Below are 19,367 nucleotides of genomic sequence, written 5' to 3'. Positions count from 1 at the left end.
TAACCCCCCAACACAAACCACCCGCAGCCCCCCGCCCCTCTTCCTCCCCCTCCCCCTCCTCCTCCTCCCCCCACTGTCGTCCTCTGCGGTTTATGTGGCGTATCGCTTCGTCCACTGTTTGGCTGTTCGGTCATGTTCCACTCTGTTAGTCGTGTACTGGGTGGCGATGCTTCCCACGAGGGGGTCGGCTGAACGGAAAAAGAACATGTTTCACGTTAAGTTTCTGTGAACAGGGAAATGATGAAACAGACAAAGACAGGAAGAAGACACTAAAAGGGCTTTTAAGTGTGTCTCCTTATGTTCCGGTGAATTAACAGCGGGCTTTCTCCAATTCTCCTTAAAAACTCTCTCTCTGCTTTCGCTCTCATGAGCCGAGAACATTTAGAAATGTCCAGATGACGCCGGTTTCCTGTCAAGGTGGCAGCTCCGACAAAATTCACCAGCGTTTATACTCACGCGAGTTTCAGACTCCTGTTAAAAACCATGGAAAGGCTGTTGAGGTGACTTTTAATGAGCTTGAAAAGCGATTCGGCCTGAACATGTGTCGTCAAAAACAAGTGATTTATGATCATGTGCACGACAGTTAAGAGGAACAGACGCATGTCTTGGGTCTCTCTTTTTCATACACGTCCTTTTATGAATGTTTGGAACGTTTCTCATTTAATTGAGTATCAAAACTCTCGCTCTTCTCTCTCCGACAGTGAGTTGACACCATGGTTGACACGCAGCCACGCTCCACTCACTCACTCACGGTGCCGTCGTCTCATCTCGTTCACTCGGGTTGAATATTAATATAAATGTGGGTTTTGTTATGGTGGCTTGTGCAACGCTATTTGGATATTTGTTTGTTGGGTAGGTATTTTGGTTTTCAATTTTGGGAGTCTAATGTTCATAATTTTATTTTGAAAACTAGAATAACAGATTCCTTAAAAATAATGCCTTTAGTTCAGGGTCCGTGCACCTTTTCTAAGGTCAAATTCAAGCACTTTCGAACTTTTCCAGCACCTTACAGCTGTTGGTAAATTCCATATTTCTACAAATACATACATACTGAAAATGATTATTTCACTTTTTCCTAAATAACGTTGAACAAAGATGTGTTTTGCTTAACTAATATGAAACTAAACTAAAGTTGTGTCTCGTGAAACCAGAGGGATAAGAAATTTGAAATGTTTTAATTTATATTTGTGAGCTATTTGTTGTGAAAGAAATACGGCTACAACTTAAAGTATTTTTAAGCACAAGATTTAAGCACTTTTCAAACCTTGAAAACACACCATTAAAATCCAAGCATTTTCAAGGATTTCAAGCACCTGTAAGAACCCTATTAATTAAACCGAGAGACGCGTGTTGCAGCAGTGTTTCCATTTGAGCTTAGTGTGAGTCTTCACAGTTGCTTTTCTATCGTCTCCTCATGCAGGAAGCTGCGACTCTGCAGCCCGCAAACTTTTTTTTGCTCTGCTACCAACATCCGCTGCTGTTGGGGTTAAAAACATGCATGCAGACTGTAATTCAGCTCCTGTAATGCGCAGAGGAAGGAAAGAATCTATTATTTCCACTGACACACTGCAGCGCTGTGCCGTCCATCTCAGCTGAGAGGAGAAACGCGATGGGCTGCGTCATAACTCAGTCGTATGTGTGCAGAGGTCTATGTGGTTATAATACAGAATATCGCTGTTTTCAAGGTATTGTGTTAAAATAAGAAAAGCCGGTATCGTGACAGTGCTGGCCTGAACCCTTTGATTTATTTATTGTCTCTCTTTATGGACGTGAACTGCAACAAGTGGAGCAGAAATTGGCAAGTTTTGAAGAACTGAAGAACTAAAAAAAGGCCTTTTGTGCACAAATAATACAACTGCAGACTTGTCTTAGTCCATCGGAGACATTTCAGACAACTGCAGAGGCTTCATGGACACGCTGTGAGTCTTACCTGGGTTACAGTCTGTGAGCAGGGAGCAGATGGACAGCAGCACCTTGGAGATGGTGAGGGCGGGGCTCCAGTTGTCCTTCAGGATGTCCAGACAGATCACCCCCTGGCTGTTGATGTTGCAGTGATAGATCCGCGTACGAAATGTTACCTGCAGACACACAAGCAGCGCCCTTCACAGTCAACATGTCCTGCTATGGTTTAACCGCAGGTTTGACAACAAATTAAGGTTATCAAACAAATTTTTTTTCAATACTGTGATTAAAATGATCCAAAGTGCCAAAAATAAATAAAACCAATCAGATCTAAAATCAGGTTTTCAACCCAAGGCTGCACAGACGGAACAAGTGTCTGTTGGTTTTACATTCAGCAAATTTTTCTTTAAAAAAATAAAAATAAAACATCCCTTTTTCTTTTTGCCGTGGTATCGTAACAGGTATAATTTTGTTTATCTGTGCTAGTATCGCATCAAAGGTTAAAATTATGGTTCTGGTAAATTACAATAAATGCAATAGAAATAAACAATGAGCCTAAAACAAAAGTCAGATATAAAGTTTGATATTGTAGCAGTATGAAGTACTTTGTTTGTTTTTGTGAGCTTGATTCTCGTACTGATAAATTGTTATAATAGTGTTTATTATTGTTACATTAAAGACGTAACTGTGGTTAAGTTACACAGAAACACTCAACTTGGACCTTCAGTGTCAAACCTGCAGTCACACACTTGTATTCGCAGGACGTGAAAGCCCTCTGGTGGTGGGAAAGAGGTACTTTTAAACACCAGGAAACACTGTCAGACTGTTTTCTGTGTGTCACAATAATAATACAAAAGCAGTAGACACTTCCCATTAAAGGGGTCGGCACACTGACGATGAATCAGCAGTGAAAGTGTATTTACTGCAAATGCTCAGATGAAATACTGAAAACTGTTGTTTCTTTTGAAGAAGTGAGCTGTGGGAAATCTCCGCTGGATGTTTTTGCCTAAATTTGCAACATAAAGCATCGATAAGGTGCAGATGTATTTCATAAAGACTCTCAGACTCTGACTCAGGTTCTCAGACAAGAGAGGCGTGTATGGGTGTTTTTATATCTGAAGTTCACCTTTGCCTGACTTTTGACTGGTTTCCTGCTGATGTGTACACAGTAAAATAAGCAAACCACACACACACACACACACACACACACACACACACACACACACACACACACACACACACACACACACACACACACACACACACACACACACACACACACACACACACACACACACACACACACACACACACACACACACACACACACACACACACACACACACACACACACACACACACACACACACACACACACACACACACACACACACACACACACACACACACACACACACACACACACACACACACACACACACACACAGCTTTTGCTCTAAAACAAACAGCAGAAATAAACTCCTGTTATAAAATGCAAGAAATATGTGGAAAGCTTTTAATCTCTCCATCATTTTTCCCACATGCTCCTCGTTTTTAGGCTAATATCAATATTTTAATGACATTGTTTGTTTTATCCCACTGGAAATTTACCTCAGTGAAAACAAACAGAACAGCGATTTTACCGGGATTGGCGTTTTTATTGCCCTCATAATGACACGTGCTGCGGCACTGTGCATCTTAATTGGTCCTGTAACCCTGTGGGGACGGCCAAATGAACCGCTATCCATCTATTTATGGGACATACAGTACATTGAATGTCTATAGTGGATCGATAGTACACGGACAAAGCAGCAATGAGCTAAAATAATAACAAGACAGCTCTAATTATGAAGCGGTGAAATTACAAACAGACTGAAGTGTTCAAGAGAAAGCAGACGCTAAAAGGGTTCGTGAGGACTTTGGTCTTTTTCCATAATTCAGGATCAACGACAGCGTGAGGATCAACGACATCGTGAGGATCCCACTGAAGGATCTAAATCTGATCTGTGTTTAACCTGCAGAGAGCAGCTTTTCCACAAAGTCCCGTACTGACTGTGTGTGTGCCGGTGTGTTGCTAAAGGAGAAGCTGAACCGACAGCCGTCACAGTGAATAAGCACATTGTTTCTGCTCCGGTGTCGGCCAAGAGCACAACACATCTCTATATGTTTCATGTTATCAGCAAAACCCATTAAAAAGACCACAACCAACAATTAATTATCACTCCTGTGCGTCACAGAGCTCAAAAACTATTAAAAACACATCATTGAGTCGTTACATGTTACCTTATTACCATGAACACGGGCACCATAGTTAATTTTTTAAGCCAGATACGTGGCTGAAAATAGTCCATGAGAGAAGAGACGACACTCGGGGCGGTTTCTAGCTCACCAGGTAGAGCGTGCGCCCCATGAAGGCCCGGCCCCTGGCTACGGACCGGGTTCACATCCTCCAGCCCTTTGCTGCGTGTCACCCCCTTTCCTGTCATTCTTCAGCTGCTCTAACCTTTCACAGGTCGTTTCAAAACATTTACATATTTATGGAGGAACGGATGGTCTCGAGGCTGAGCGCCAAAGACAGGGTAGGGAATAGTGATGTTAATAATTTACTGTTTAACCTGATGGATACTAGCAGTGAAAAATAAAAGATTTAAATCATAACTTGGGTGCAACACATGCAACCCCACGTGCATTTTATTGGAGAGCTTAAAAAAACAACTTGTGGTGCTAACTGTGCTAGCAGGCTGTGTTTTACTGTGGCGTCTGTGTGTCAGCTGTGTGTCTCCCTGCCATGCTCTCTGTAGCTCTCCGCTGAGAGAGCAGTCGCACGTGAGAGCCACAGACATGGCACGTACAAAGAAAAGAGCTTGCTCGTGCACTAGCAATACGGGACACATGCCACAATGCAATGATTACAGACAGAAAACACAAACGAGAAACAAACAAAACAATAATAAAAAATACAGTAGAGAAACAACAACAAAAGCCTTAAGAAAACAGGGAAATGCTAAACACTTCTGTTTTTTTCATAGGGTTTAACAAAAACACAGAAAAAGCATCAGAGTTAACCTTTAGGTAACACTTCCAAAACTAAATCTAATATCTAAATTTCATAAAACATCTGTGACAGCAGCAGGAACTCTTCAGTCAGATCTCATCCAGACTATAATGAGTCAGAGAGTCAGTCAGCTCTGTGCCGTTCATTGATTCATTTCTGTGTAATACAGTCTACCGTATTTGCACCTAAAAACCGTCAAATGTCTCAAAAGCCGACAGTGCGCCTTATAATCCGGTGCTCCTTATATATGGACCAAAATTGAGCCACAACAGGTCTTGCAACTACGGTGAGCAGCCGCCGACTCTATTTTCCCCCGTAGAAGAAGTAACGCGCGGTGCATGTTGAGATATACGACTGCGTGAAGCGTGCCGTTTCATTTCCATGTGTGTGTTTGTGTAAAGAGCCCAAAATGGCTCCTGTTAAGAGACACGCTTACGACGCAGAGTTTACACTCAAGGCCATTAGTCACGCAGTAGAACACGGGAATAGAGCAGCAGCCAGAGAGTTTAACATGAACCAATCAATGGTGCCGAAGTGGAGGAAGCAACAAGACGACCTGCGCCAAGTAAAGAAGACTAAACAGAGTTTAGAGGGAACAGAGCGAGACGGCTGCAGCTGGAGGACAAACTCCAACAGTGGGTTGTTGAACAGAGAGCAGCAAGTAGAAGAGTCCGTACAATCACTATTCAACTGAAGGCAACAGCGCTAGCACGCCAACTTAACATCAATGAATAACCCCAGCCTCGACTGTAGCGTCTGTTCTATGCTGCTTATAATGTGGTGCGCCTTATAGTGAGGAAAATATGGTAATTTTCTTCTGAACAGTAATCTCTGTCAACATAAACATTTTATTAAAGTATTCAGATTTTCTACAGGCGCCACAATAACATGTTTCCATTGTGCGTTTCTGCAAACCACACGTGTTGAATATCAACATTTCTGAACGGCTGCACCCTTTCTCATTCCCGACTCCTCACATACCGACACCTTTAATGCTCCAGCGCCCAGTTTTAAACAATCTATTAATGTCCAGTTTAGGGTTGAGTTTAAAATGTTATTGTTTGTTTTTAAAAGCCTAAATGGTCTCACCCCTCTTTATCTATCTGACCTCATTGATTCTCACACTGCAGCTCGAGCTCTGAGGTCAAACAGCAAGTTACTGCTGGTTTGCCCCAGATCCAAACTGAAGAGCAAGGGTGACAGAGCTTTTTCAGGCGTGGCCCCTCACTTAAGCAACGCTTTACCCCTCCACAGCAGAGCCGCTGACAATCTGGAGCATTTTAAATCACTTTTAAAAAGACCCACCTCTTCTCATTGGCCTTCGACTCACCCTCACCTGTTATTTTCATCTTTTAGTATAGTATATAGTTTTACCTTATCTCAGTAATTGTTCTTATTGCTCTTTCTTATTGTTAATGTCGATTTATGCTGTTTTTATCTATATTGCTAGCACTTGACTATGTACACTCAGCGGCCACTTTATTAGGTGCACCTGGTGCTTAATTAATTGTCAGTGTGGTCTTCTGCTGCTGTTCCCTCTCTGTAGAAAGTTGGTGGTGTTGTGTGTTCACAGATGCTCTCCTGCATTCCTCTGTTGGAACCAGTGGATATTTGAGTTCCTGTTGCCTTTCTATCAGCTCCAACCAGTCTGGCCATTCTCCTCTGACCTCTGGCATCAACATTTGCGCCCACAGAACTGCCGCTCACTGGATCTTTCCTCTTTTTGGGACCATTCTCTGTAAAAACCCTAGAGATGGTTGTGTGTGAAAATCCCAGTAGATCAGCAGGTTCTGAAACACGCCCGTCTGGCACCAGCAACCATGCCAGGTTCAGAGTCACTTAAATCACCTTATTTCCTTGTTCTGATGCTCGCTTTGAACTGCAGTACATCCTCTTTACCATGTCTACATGCCTAAATGCATGTGGTTGCTGCCGTGTGATTGGCTGATTAGAAAACAAGCAGTTGGACAGGTGTACCTAATAAAGTGCATGTTGTGCAGCACTTTGGGCAACTAAGGTTGTTTTTAAATGGGCTATATAAATTTTTATAAACATTTTAAGTTGAGTTGAATGTTACTTAGGTTTAGGTAACACAACTACATGCTCAGGTTTGGGAAAAGATCATGTCTGGGGTTAAAATAAATACGTCTGTTATGTAATTAAGTTTGACTTTGACACGGGACGGGACACGAACCGGAGCCTGCTGAGTGAAAGTCCAGTGTGTGATTGACCCAAACCATCCGCCCCGACCTCCTCCCAGCAGAGTTTCAGACTGCTATACTACGTCACATGACTTCCCGAGCACTTGCTCTGACTGTGTGATATTAATGTCTATCATTTTTACATTGGAGTCAGCTGAAAGCCTGGTACGTCACATTCAGACGTCAACCAAAAATGTTAAATATTATATCACAATGGCAACATTTTTTTATGGCAACCAGGCAGCATTTAGTCTAATTTTAGAACCACGTCCGGATATCTGTGTCTCTATAATTTACTTTAAGCTTCCAGACATGTAGTACTCATATCAGTACCTTGGGGGGTTTGAAGGGGTAGTCGGGCGTGAAGGCGATGTCCAGGAAGAAGACGCCTCCCTCGTACACGGAGCCCGGTGGTCCCAGGATGGTCGACCTCCACTCATAGATGTTGTCTCCTTTGGGGCCAGCACTGCGGGCGGACAAAAATACTTTTACTTACAGCCGAACACAAAAATCATTTAAGCCCTGGAGTGATGCAACATACGTAAAAGGTCAGATGTCACTCTAACTTTAATGCATTTCCGAAAAACACGGATTGGATTCATCTGCAACTGCATGCTGTGAATCATGTTTGAAATAATCAAAGATCAATCTTTTCTTTCTTCTTCAACAGTATTTACCATTCTAACCTCACGCTGTCTTATCAGTAACGCAGAGGGGGAAAAAAAACACACATAGCAAAGTAAATCTTACAGCAAACAAATAAAGTCGGAGGAAAGGACATCCACACACTGAGAAAGAGTGTCAATATATCAGTGTAGATTATATGCTTCTGTCGCTGCAAGCCGATGCAACTGGATCTACATCGATAAAGTAATCAATGCAGCGTGTGCCACGGTTTGAAAGTCACACATTGATTCATGTAGTGTGTGTAAACCTAATGAATCGCTGCACAACTAAAGCTTACTGGCAGCCGTCTGGAGGGTGTGGGCGTTTTATTTTCTTTCTTCAGCGAGGAGCCGATTACGAAAAACACTTTCCATTCAAGACTTGCGCGACGCTTGGCATTAAAGGGGAATCCCACCAAAATGAATGAATTCATTCTGCAGAAGGGGGATTCTGTTGATTCACAACACTTCCATCATTTCTCAGCTCAAAGGATCAAGAGAAAAGCATCATGGGGGATCCTGCACTTGCTCTGCCTTTGATGGATCAAAATGTAACGTGTCTTAATTAATTACATTTTGAACAATAAAATGCTCTAATACATAAAAGTGGAACGCTAGTGTAGTATAGAAAGCGTATATAAGTATCTGGGGAGCTCTGTAGTATACGTATAGGTGCGTGGTGTTTCAAAGAACGTAGTCCGAGCTCTGAGACAACTGTCATAAAAGTGGAGTCTCATTTCCCTTGTGCATCATTCAGAAGATGCCTCAGTTCAAAGCAAATCCCCAGTGATGCATCTACGCGTCATGATCTGTAATCTGTATTGATTTTTCCTCAAAGCAGCCCGGCCTTTATCCTCGTTACATGCAGAACGTGGTCTTGAACCCCTCGGGGTCATGAGCACAAGACATAATAGTATTGATCCAATACTATTGTGGGAGGCAGATGTTCTGCTCCCTCCGCTGTGCCTTTTTTGATCGACACTAACACGGATGTTTGGCAGCGTTTCGATCCCGGCTACGACGTGGAAAATCGATTCAGAGAGCACAGTATGGACTGGGTGATAAAAAAAAAAGAAAAAAGATGGATAAAAACTTCAAAACGCATGAAAATCTTGTGAGTGGTTGATTTTAATGAACACATTCCTTTAAAACACACACTCACCACTCCACTCTTATCAGCATTCATGTTAAGCCATTAAGGAATAGGATCAGTTCATTTTGATATCATACGAGACATAAGATCTTGGCTGAGCTACGTCAGATGCAGTTAAGAAAACTGGCCCAAAGAAACATATTGGAATAAATCAAAGCAGTGTGGTGCATAGCTCCAACACAGCTGGGCAGCAGTGAAGGCTGCACTATGAACTGATTCAAGAGAGGAGAGTTTCTGCAGCAGCAGATCACAGTCGCAATTCAGCAACTTCACATAAAAACTCAAGAGGAAGTGTTTTTACCTGAGAGCGCACTCACTGTCCATGCGTACCGTGCCCCGTGCTTTAGGGTACTTGTCCCCCCTCCCCCCCGCGGCCCAGGCCCAGTAGTACTCACACTACCTGGGCCCCGGCGAATGCTTCTTGTTGCCTATACGTCATCACGCCGTAACACGTCACACGCATTGATGACGTCATGGCGATGCGTGGCTTTGTTTACAAATCTTTCCGTAGACCTCTGAGTTTTTGTGCGTCTTGTCGACTGTTTTTGAATCTTTTCATCGACCAAATCTGCAGTAAACACTCCACCAACAGGCGCACATAAAATCAGAGCCGCCGAAGGCCTCGTGCTCATACACGTGCACACGCTCGTGCTCATACATGTGCAAATGTGCTTTACAAAAGCCCACCTCTCCCAAACAGGCCGTGGACGGCAAGCGCGCCGCACATAGACGCGGTATGCTTGCACTCACACTGGTCAAAGGAACCAGACTTTAGCCATGAAACGTGCTTGGGAACGGTACGGATGGACAGTGTGAGTGCACCTTTAAGGTCCCATATTATGCTCTCTAAGACATTGTCCTGAAAGTAACAGTGTTTCCAAGTCTTCTGCCTCTGAGCTCTCTACACCATCGTTGCAGCCGGGGACTGACTGTAACAGCACTGTGGGTACACTTTTCACCTACATATAGTATAATTGTGACATCACAACCATACAGAAGTCCTGACCGCTCGTTTAAAGACGGTTTCTGAATACGACTGTGTTCAATTTCTTTGGATTGAATGTTATATAATACTTATTTATGAAGCACATTTTACTTTAATAATAAAAAAAATCTCTTTTTACAATATGGAACCTCTAATAAGACGGAGAAATTCAATATAGAGCTGAAATGATTAGTCAGTTAATTTGTTTTCAAAATCTGTTTTGGCACCGAATCAAATGTTTTATGGTCACGATAATTGTCGTCATAATTGGTCGGCTTTGTTCCAGGCTTTAAACTCTTTAAATGAGGACCTTTTGAAACGTCAATTGAGGAAATAAATGGGTGAAATGACAAAGATTTCACTTTTGGGTTCAGGGAAACTATGACATTTTATAGTATTTATTATTTCCTGATAAAATAATTGAGTAAATAATCTGCGTTAATGGGAATAATTGTACTAATAAATAAATTCAAATCAACATTAGTGTACCTGTTGATTTTAATCTCTACAATAAACAAGTTTTAACTACATGATGCCGAAAAACTCATGACTTCAGTTTAGTTAATATCACTAAAATGTGCTACCTTCACCTCAATAAAAAATTAAGCTTGAGTGTATTTTCACATTAAGATCATTTAAGTTAATACAAAATACATTATCTATTATTACCAGGTGCTCAATTAGAGCTGACTTTTAATCCATCATGTGCTGGAGCAGGTTGTGATTTAAGCAGTCACACTTCACTGTTGTAATTAGGGAAGTCCATTATGAGTTTGTCTAAATGTCACACGCCTGTTGCTGAAACCGAAAACGGCTGTTGTCCTTCAGTGTCAGAAGCGTCAGCCGCAGCCATCCGTCCCTAATCCCGAATTTTAGCCGTTAATTTACCCAAGAACATCATCACGCTGCGGTCATGATGCAGTGAGCGGCATTAATCACCTTCACAATGTCGCTCAAAGTTTAATGGAAACATGAGAGGATCTAAGGAAGGGAATCTTTTAACAAGGCAAAGCGTTGTGATACATGTGACCGTTTCCATCATTTACTGCCTTGCACTGGACGCAAGTTTTGTGCGTGCATGACGAGTTATCGTAGAGGCTGTTTCACAGAAATAAATGCAGAATTTAAATCTAAAAACATGATTTGAAGTAACTGCTGTGTTGTAAAAACCAGCCTTGGTCTCTGATTGCTGAATGTTTCCATTACTTAAACACACATTTCCAGTCGTTCGTGCTGTGTGGTAAAGTGAAACACTTGCACACGCCGGGTGCTTCCCTGCAGCAAACGCACAGCTTGATAGTTATAATCAGACTGACTTCCAAATGAAGGCTGTTGGCGACAGGTAGAGAGAATAGAAAAGCTATTTTCCCCACCCAGAGCCAGCCTGCACAGCTGTTGTTTTGAGAAAAGGTGGCAGCAGCAACGAATCTGATTAGAAACAAACTTTTTTCAAGACTGTGACGGTGAATGTCAACGTGTTTTCCTCCAGTTAGCAGCAAATATCCAGACAGTGCTCATATTTGGGATGGTCTGCGGCCTGAGGCGGCTTGTTTGATCTACCGAGTCACGGCGAGAGAGATTCCTCTGTTTCTTTTCTTCTTTCACAGGGAGGTCAGAGGTCAGAGGTCAGGCTCTGCTGCAGAACAGCAGCCCGGAGCAGGGAGGGCGTCAGTGATTCGCCTCAGGACACAGCAGGGGCGAGGACTCTTGCTGCGATGGGAGGTTGAACCCAAACCGTCGGGTTTTAAGGATAATCTTTCAAACTCACAATAAAGTAAACTGAAGTCCTTCTGCTAAATACTGTATGCAACTAATGATCGTTTTCATGTTCAGTCAATCTTAAATCCTCTTCCTGCTTTTTGCACATGTACGATTGAATGTGTGTTTATGTGAAATGTATTCACTGAATGTGTTTAGGTTCACTCATTCATTTGAATTGGTTATTTTTTGTGTTTTTGTCTTTTCATGTACATGGTCGTAATAAAATATAAAGAAAGAAAGAACATGCCAATTACTTTCCCAAGTGATGGATTCAGGCTTCAAAATGTAAAATAGGGAAAGTGTCCATTACAATTCCATGATCCCAAAGTGACAAAGATGCCACAAATGTCTTTTAAATGTCTTTTTCAGTCTAAACCCCACAGACAGCCAGTTTATTATGAAATAAAACAGAGAAAAGCAGCAAAAACTCCATCTTTGAGGGGCTGAAAAAACAGCATTTTCTGCCGTTTCTGCATGAGAAATGAAAATACGCTGGTCGTCAAACTAAATCAGTGACACACAACCCTCGTGTCTCGCTCGCTCACTCAAACTGAAAGGTTTATTCTTACACTTATTTTCCTTTTCACACAGACAACTATAACCGTACACCTTCTAAATTCAAGTTTTCCTTTTACAGAAGATGTTAGCTTAAATGCCTCGTTAATTTGTCATAACACTTAAAACAAATAAGACTCAGCAAACCCGTCTCGTCTTCCCACAAACAATCACCAACTCTGGTTTGGTTGAAATCTATCCTTAATTCACGGAGAAAGATAATAAAAGGCAATTTACTCAACTTTCCAATCCTAGAGGACAGCATGCCCACTTATAATTAAGAAGTAATGGAGTAGTTACATCCTCATGTTACCTCACACACTGAAGAATGATCACAAACAGGGAGAATAAAATAGTGGGGTTCAGAAGAGTTTACGTGTTACCGCAACGGGTATCAGGATCAGTGCGACCCTAATGAGGACACCCCTGGAAAACCAACTCTAAGCAACTCGCAACTCTACTTCAAAACAAAGCATGAAACTCACCTGCAGTTTGGCGGAGGGTCCAGTGTTATATCAGCCAGCTCTTTCTGAATCCTGAACACAAAAATGAATCCAAAATCAGTCACTACCATAAAAAGATCATTATTCCTCCATAAAAAAATTATCATTAAAAAGATGCAATGAGTGAATAGAATAATGAAACGCATCATCCATCTCTGATCTTCACTGCATTAATATGAAATGTGATTTACAATTTGGATTACAGCCTCATTCATCTCATGTGTTTGTGAGTAATGTCGTTTATGCGTCTGGTCCCTTGTGGGAGTGCGACATGGATTGTGAAAGTAAGCGATAATAAAACCGAGAGTGTCGGGGGAGAAAAAGGAAGCTTTGAGCCGCTCACACACATCTCGTCACAGCGTATCTTGTGACTGTGTACGTTACGTTACGGCCTGTTGAAGCTACGGTCTGAGGAGAAATGATCATGTGTTCCTCGTCTATGGTGGATTTCAGCTGAACGATGATGCAAAGTGGAAGTACGACAAACCGCAGCTTGTTCTCATATTTACTGTTGATGCTTCTGCATTTTCTGTTGTAGCTGCCCTGGAAATATCTTCTATGTGCCAATTTATCCACGCATGATATCATCTAAATGCAACCATAGTTTGTTTGGTATTATTATTATTATTATTAGGCAAGGCATCTTTATTTACTGTATATAGCGCATTTCATACCAAGGCAGCTCAATGTGCTTTACATAAAGACAAAACTTTTTTTTAAACAGCATAAAATCAAAAATCAGTTAAAATCAGGAGCAAATAAGAATAAAAATGTAAAATAAATAGATAACGTTCAAAGTTATTAAGGGTGCGCTTACACTGTCCATCAGTACCGTGCCCAAACAGGTTTCATGGCTAAAGTCTAGTTCGTTTGACCAGAGTGAGTGCAACCGTACCGCGCCTAGCTGCGGCAAGCTTGCCGTCCACGGCCCGTTTGGGAGAGGTGGGCTTTTGTAAAGCACGTTTGCACATGTACGAGCACTAGCGTGTGCACGTGTACGAGCATGAGGCCTAAAGCGGTTCTGACGTCATTTATGTGCGCCTGTTGGGACATAGAAAAAAGAAGGAGGGACCATGCGCGGACATTTAAAACAATGGCGGTGAAAGGTTCACGTTGGTGTGATGCGGAGGTGGAGTGTTTACTGCAGATTTGGTCGATGAAAAGATTCAAAAACAGTCGACAAGACGCACAAAAACTCCGAGGTCTACGGAAAGATTTGTAAACAAAGCCACGCATCGCCATGACGTCAATCAATGCGTGTGACGTGTTACGGCGTGATGACGTATGGGCAGCAAAAAGCATTCGCCGAGGCCCAGGTGGTGTGACTACAAACGGGCCTGGAGGGGGGGACAAGGACCCTAAAGCACGGGGCACAGGACGGACGGACAGCGTGAGTGCGCCCTAAAAAGAGCTCAGCTATAAGCACATGAAAAGAGAAGTGTTTTAAACCGGGATTTAAAAAGTGCTCACAGTCGGGGAGAGATTTCAGATCTGCTGGTAGTTTGTTCCAGCTGCTTCACAGCGTCTCGTTTGAACTCTGCGCTCCACTATCTGACCTGAGTCAGTAGATCTCAGAGTATTGTTATTAAAGTGGTCTTTTGTCATGTGTTTCTTCTCAAGATAACTCCCAAATTACTAACAGAAAGACGTCAGATTCAAATGAACTGACTGAGATATATCCTGAGCAGTGTCATTCATTAATAAACAATCTGGGGGGTTGATTTTTACCTCTTGGCGCTGGTGGAAAGCAGCTTGGAGGTCTTGCTCATGCTGGCTTTGCTCTCCCGTTTCTTTTTGCAAAGTGTGTCCCTCTGTCTGGTTTGGCTGGAGGAAGGCGGTGACGAAGAAGAGCTTGTGCTGGCACGGGAATCCTCATCCGACATACCGGTTTGGATAGGAGAAGAGCCGGGAACCTGGAGGGAGAGAAAACACAAACAAGACAAAATGGGCTGAGGTTAACACCACAGCTGCGAGAAGGTGGAGCCGTTTCAGGAGGATTTCTAACCAAAGCAGGTGCTCGTGTGCCCTCTCAGTGACCACAACACAGCTCCTAAGTTTCATATTACACAAGACTCGTCCATTCATTAAACTCACAACATTCATTTGCATGTTTTCATAAACAACTGTTGGTTTACCTGCCAAAGCAGATGGTAAAGTAGAAAAACTGACATGCATAATTATTTTATTTAAACTATTCTATTCTCGTGATTACAGACTCAGATTTTAAGTATGGTAATAAAGATTATTATAAGGTGCAGTGACACCCTTTCTAAATATTATTTCCGGGTCCAAGCCTCGCAACGCCACAGAGCCACGTTCCCCGTTCCCCGTTGATTGAACAGATCTGAGTTTTTAAAGAACAACGTAATTGTCATTTTACCTCTTTCTTATCTATGTAGAGTTCTAAGGGCGCACTCACACTGTCCTTCCGCACCGTGCCCCGGGCTTTAGGGTACTTGTCCCCCCCCTCCAGGCCCGTTTGTACTCACACTACCTGGGCCTCGGAGAATGCTTCTTGCTGCCTATACGTCATCACGCCGTAACACGTCACACGCATTGATTGACGTCATCCCGATGCGTCTCTTTGTTTACAAATCTTTCCATAGACCTCGGAGTTTTTGTGCGTCTTGTCGACTGTTTTTGAATATTTTCATCGACCAAATCTGCAGTAAACACTCCACCTCCGCATCACACCAACGTGAACCTTTCGCCGCCATTGTTTTAAATGTCCGCGCATGGTCCCTCCTTCTTTTTTCTACGTCCCAACAGGCGCACAGGAAATGACCCTCAGAACCGCCGTAGGCCTCATGCTCGTACACGTGCGCACGCTCGTGCTCGTACATGTGTAAACGGACTTTACAAAAGCCCACCTCTCCCAAACGGTCCTTGGCCGGCAAGTGTGCCGCAGCTTGGCCCGGTGCGGTTGCACTCACATTGGTCAAACGAACTAGACTTTACCTGTAAAACCTGTTTGGGCCTGGTACGGATGGACAGTGTGAGTGCGCTCTAACTGACGGAAGAAGTGATCGTAATTGTTCACATGTTCGGCCGTTGCTGTCGGTTTTGTTTCAACGGAGCGTTTGGACCCGGAAATAGTCTTTTGAAAGGGTGTTTCGACAGACTTAACAGCTGGATTTGATAAAACATAGTGTCACGATTAAAGGTAAAGTCAGGGCAGAGCAATAATTCAATATGATTTATCCTTTTACAAAGAATCATGTACTGATATGTTGTAAGACAATTACGTTGTTACCTTGAGAACAACAAGCACATGTGAAATATTCAGCATTTTTGTTTTTACATCACACTATTTGAGTGCATGAATGTAAACATGGTGTATACATCGAAAAAAGTCTCATTTAAAACCGCTTTATTCATTTTGCACGTATGTGCTTCATCAAATGAGGAAATTAATCAGTATTTGTTATCTGTCAAGTATTGAATACACACGGGAGTTCACAAACATAGGCTTTACCTTCTGGTTAGTTCATTAAACATGCTATAACATGGTATATTTTGTCAGTGAGATATTAAATGACCTGTACAGGGATGGAAGAGTCTGGCTCACGGGTCCGTGCACCTTTTCCAAGGTCAAATTCAAGCACTTTCAAGGTTCATTTTCAAGCTTTTCCAACACCTTACACCTACATAGACACATTTCACTTCTTGTTTTAATCAAAAAAGGATAATAAATGTAATAATGTGTCTATCCTATAGCTATTTGTTGTGAAAGAATTGAATTGTAAGCACTTTATCCAAATTTAAAGCACTTTTCACACCTTGAAAACAAAACATTAACCATCCCTGGGCTCAGATCATCCATCCCTTATATAAGGACACTTTTCATATTAACATTAATTAGCATGTTTTCATTAGCAACTGCTGTTTACCTGCCACAGCAGATGGTAAAGTAGAAACACTGACTTAAGTCTGTATACTCTGGTGTTTAAACTACCATATTGTTGTGATGACAGACTCAAATTCAAGTATGTTGATGATGTTGATTATAGGAAGTTATGTGTCGCATTAAATTCCTATTTAAAGTGCTTATTTATCGATTATAGCCCTAATTTTCAGGTGGTAGCTCCAGCGGCGTGTACATGATCGGCAGTTCAACGGTCGCATATTTAACGTTAACTAACGTTTCCGTGACGACGGCGAACCAACGGCCGTTAGCCGACGAGCTAGCGAAGTGCACAGTTCACACCCGCACTCACTGAAGTTTAACCATTTCACCCCCGCGAACTCAACACTGTTGACTACACAGTTATTACATTATAATTAATATAAATGTTTAGTTGTTATATCACGGTGGTGGTGACCTCCACACCCCCTGAACACAGCTCGAGCTACCTGCCAACGGTTACCCCCCTTCCCCCCCTGGCAACGAACACCCAGGCCCGACGACTTCACCGGGTGGGTCTACTTCTTGGAACAGCGTGGAGGAAAAGCTGCTTGCTAAGCATCCTTTCACAAGTGAAGCGAGAACCGCGTTTATAGATATATACATAAATATAGACGTCGGTTGCCTTGGTGATTAAAACACAACGCCGTGGCTTTTGTATATTAAACACGTAGCGTATAAATATGTATTTCAAGGTGACAACGAAACATTAAAACGCGTCAGACAGCAGCAAGCCAGGAACAACTCCGTTCCAGCACATAGCCGGAGCCCCTTTTCTCCGTGCAGGCAACTAACCGCGACCGTGTTTGTTTGTTTCTTTTCCGCGTGTGTAACCGACAAACTGACCTTCGGCTTCACCGGGAAACACACACCGGCAGTGGACCGGTTCGTATACTTTGACCCCTCGGTAAAACACCGGTCCTAAATCGTTTATTTTGCTCGCTAATAAAACTTACCCAGTCTATTGTGTCTGGACCTCCGCCACAGTCTAGGCTGGCTGGTGCCTGTCGCCCTCTGCGGAACGGAAGTAGCCTACCGCGGCTGCAGTGGGCTGAACGGCCCCGGTGCTACTCTGGAAACAGCACAGCCTACATTACACCACTTTATGCAGGTTAATTCACCTTTGTGCATTTAATTTAACACACCTTATGTTATATTCTGGATCCCAACATCTTCCTCAGGCACATGTGTTTTTGCAACAGGAGGTCAAAGTTATGAACTTTTGAGTGACATTCATTTCAGTATTTTAGTAATCTGAGATAAAAATAAGATTTAACTTCTTTATCCCAAAGGAAATTCATGTTCCAGACAGTTACAAACACATTTACAACAATCTACCAACCAAATTATTATAATAATAATATATAAATGAATATATTTGACAGGCAACCATGAAAAAAACAACTAAATGTATGAGGTCATAATGATAATGTAGGCACAAATGCAGTTAATTCCCATAATTTAAAGAAGATAATCTGGAAAGTGTTATGTAATTCAGAGGGGGTCATCAAATATGACTTGAGCGATGAGTAAGCTGCTGCATCACTGGCACCACAGAAACTGAAAAAACCCACTTAAACCGACCACATCTCACTCACGGCTAACAATGCATCATTACAGGGCCTGTGAGCTGGAAATATTCAGTGCATGCAGCAGCCTCGGAGCACATTTCACGGTCTTCAGGGGGATAATGTGAATTTCTGTATTACAGGACATCCTTCCTCTCCACTTTCTGCATCCATCACGTGCAAACAACATTTCCCAACCATTGTATTTTAACTGAATCTTTTGCTCTTACTAATAAATGACTTGGTAAGAGGTTTGTGCGGCTGACGCGGCGCCTCACGGAGGTTAAATGAGCTGTGAGGAACGTTATGTACCTGCTGGTGGATGTGTGAGTTTAAAAGGTTAATAGGGAATCTTAAATTGTGCACACCGCTGTGTCAATATTTTGACAGCAGCACATGCTCATCTTTCACCCTTTCAAATCCTGAATTATAGGTTTTCCATTTATTTTCTTTACATTTAAAGACAAAAGAAACTCTACATGGAGGCTGTATAATGCACGTGACTTAAGTGAAGCTAGAAGATGCATGATTAAATTAATTAAGCTACTATGTTCATCCGTGCTTAAATATTATTTTGCACAATTCAATTCAATTCAATTTTATTTATAGTGCCAAATCATAACAAAAGTGATCTCATGACACTTTACAGAGTAGGTAAAGACCACACTCTATGACTTATCATTTTCATGTTCTGTCACCTTGGATGTGCGGTTTCCTGCTGTTCTGCTGTGTAGACTGCCATAACATGTGGGTCATGTTCACATTACTATAGATATTGTTAGAGTTACTGTTACTTGCTGGCTGCTTGCATCTCTGGAAGTGTGTCAGTCTCTCTGTCTTTTGTCTATCTTTGTGTTTCTCTCTCTCTCTCTCCTTTTCTTCCTCTCTCCGGTGCAGACAGATGTCTTTACCTACTCTGTAAAGTGTCCTGAGATAACTTTTGTTATGATTTGGCACTATAAACAAAAATTGAATTGAATTGAATTGAATTGAATTGAATGATGTCTCCCCATGGGGTTTGCAGATTGCATCCCAACACGTCACCTCAAAACATCCCTAAAGCACCTCATTAGCATCCTGTGACCACCACCTCTCGGTCACAGGGAGCTGCTTTA

General features: G+C 42.3%; 1 protein-coding gene across 1 annotated transcript; it reads right to left on the bottom strand.

Annotated features, from left to right (window-relative positions):
* Positions 1-54: 54 nt before the first annotated feature.
* On the bottom strand, positions 55-17,735 carry LOC310951099 (ubiquitin-conjugating enzyme E2 E1-like). Its single transcript, XM_083919187.1, has 6 exons — positions 17,641-17,735; positions 14,509-14,693; positions 12,763-12,813; positions 7,492-7,624; positions 1,931-2,078; positions 55-188 (listed from the first exon to the last, which is right to left on the bottom strand). The coding sequence occupies exons 2-6, from the start codon at positions 14,661-14,663 to the stop codon at positions 91-93; spliced, it is 585 nt and encodes a 194-aa protein (XP_083775313.1). The 5' UTR covers positions 14,664-14,693; positions 17,641-17,735; the 3' UTR covers positions 55-90.
* Positions 17,736-19,367: the final 1,632 nt, after the last annotated feature.

Source organism: Echiichthys vipera, assembly GCF_963691815.1.
Source record: "Echiichthys vipera genome assembly, chromosome: 8".
NCBI lineage: Eukaryota > Metazoa > Chordata > Actinopteri > Perciformes > Trachinidae > Echiichthys > Echiichthys vipera.
Note: the sequence above shows the minus strand (reverse complement) of the source record. Positions and strands in the feature narration are given on the sequence as shown.

Bases quoted from the DNA above. Each gene is read 5' to 3' on its own strand.
- LOC310951099 (XM_083919187.1), bottom strand. From the start codon at position 14,663: ATGTCGGATGAGGATTCCCGTGCCAGCACAAGCTCTTCTTCGTCACCG. The intron at 7,625-12,762 runs GTGAGTTTCATG...GTCCGCCCGCAG, and splicing joins GACCCTCCGCCAAACTGCAG to TGCTGGCCCCAAAGGAGACA. The intron at 2,079-7,491 runs GTACTGATATGA...GTGTGTCTGCAG, and splicing joins ACCCCTTCAAACCCCCCAAG to GTAACATTTCGTACGCGGAT.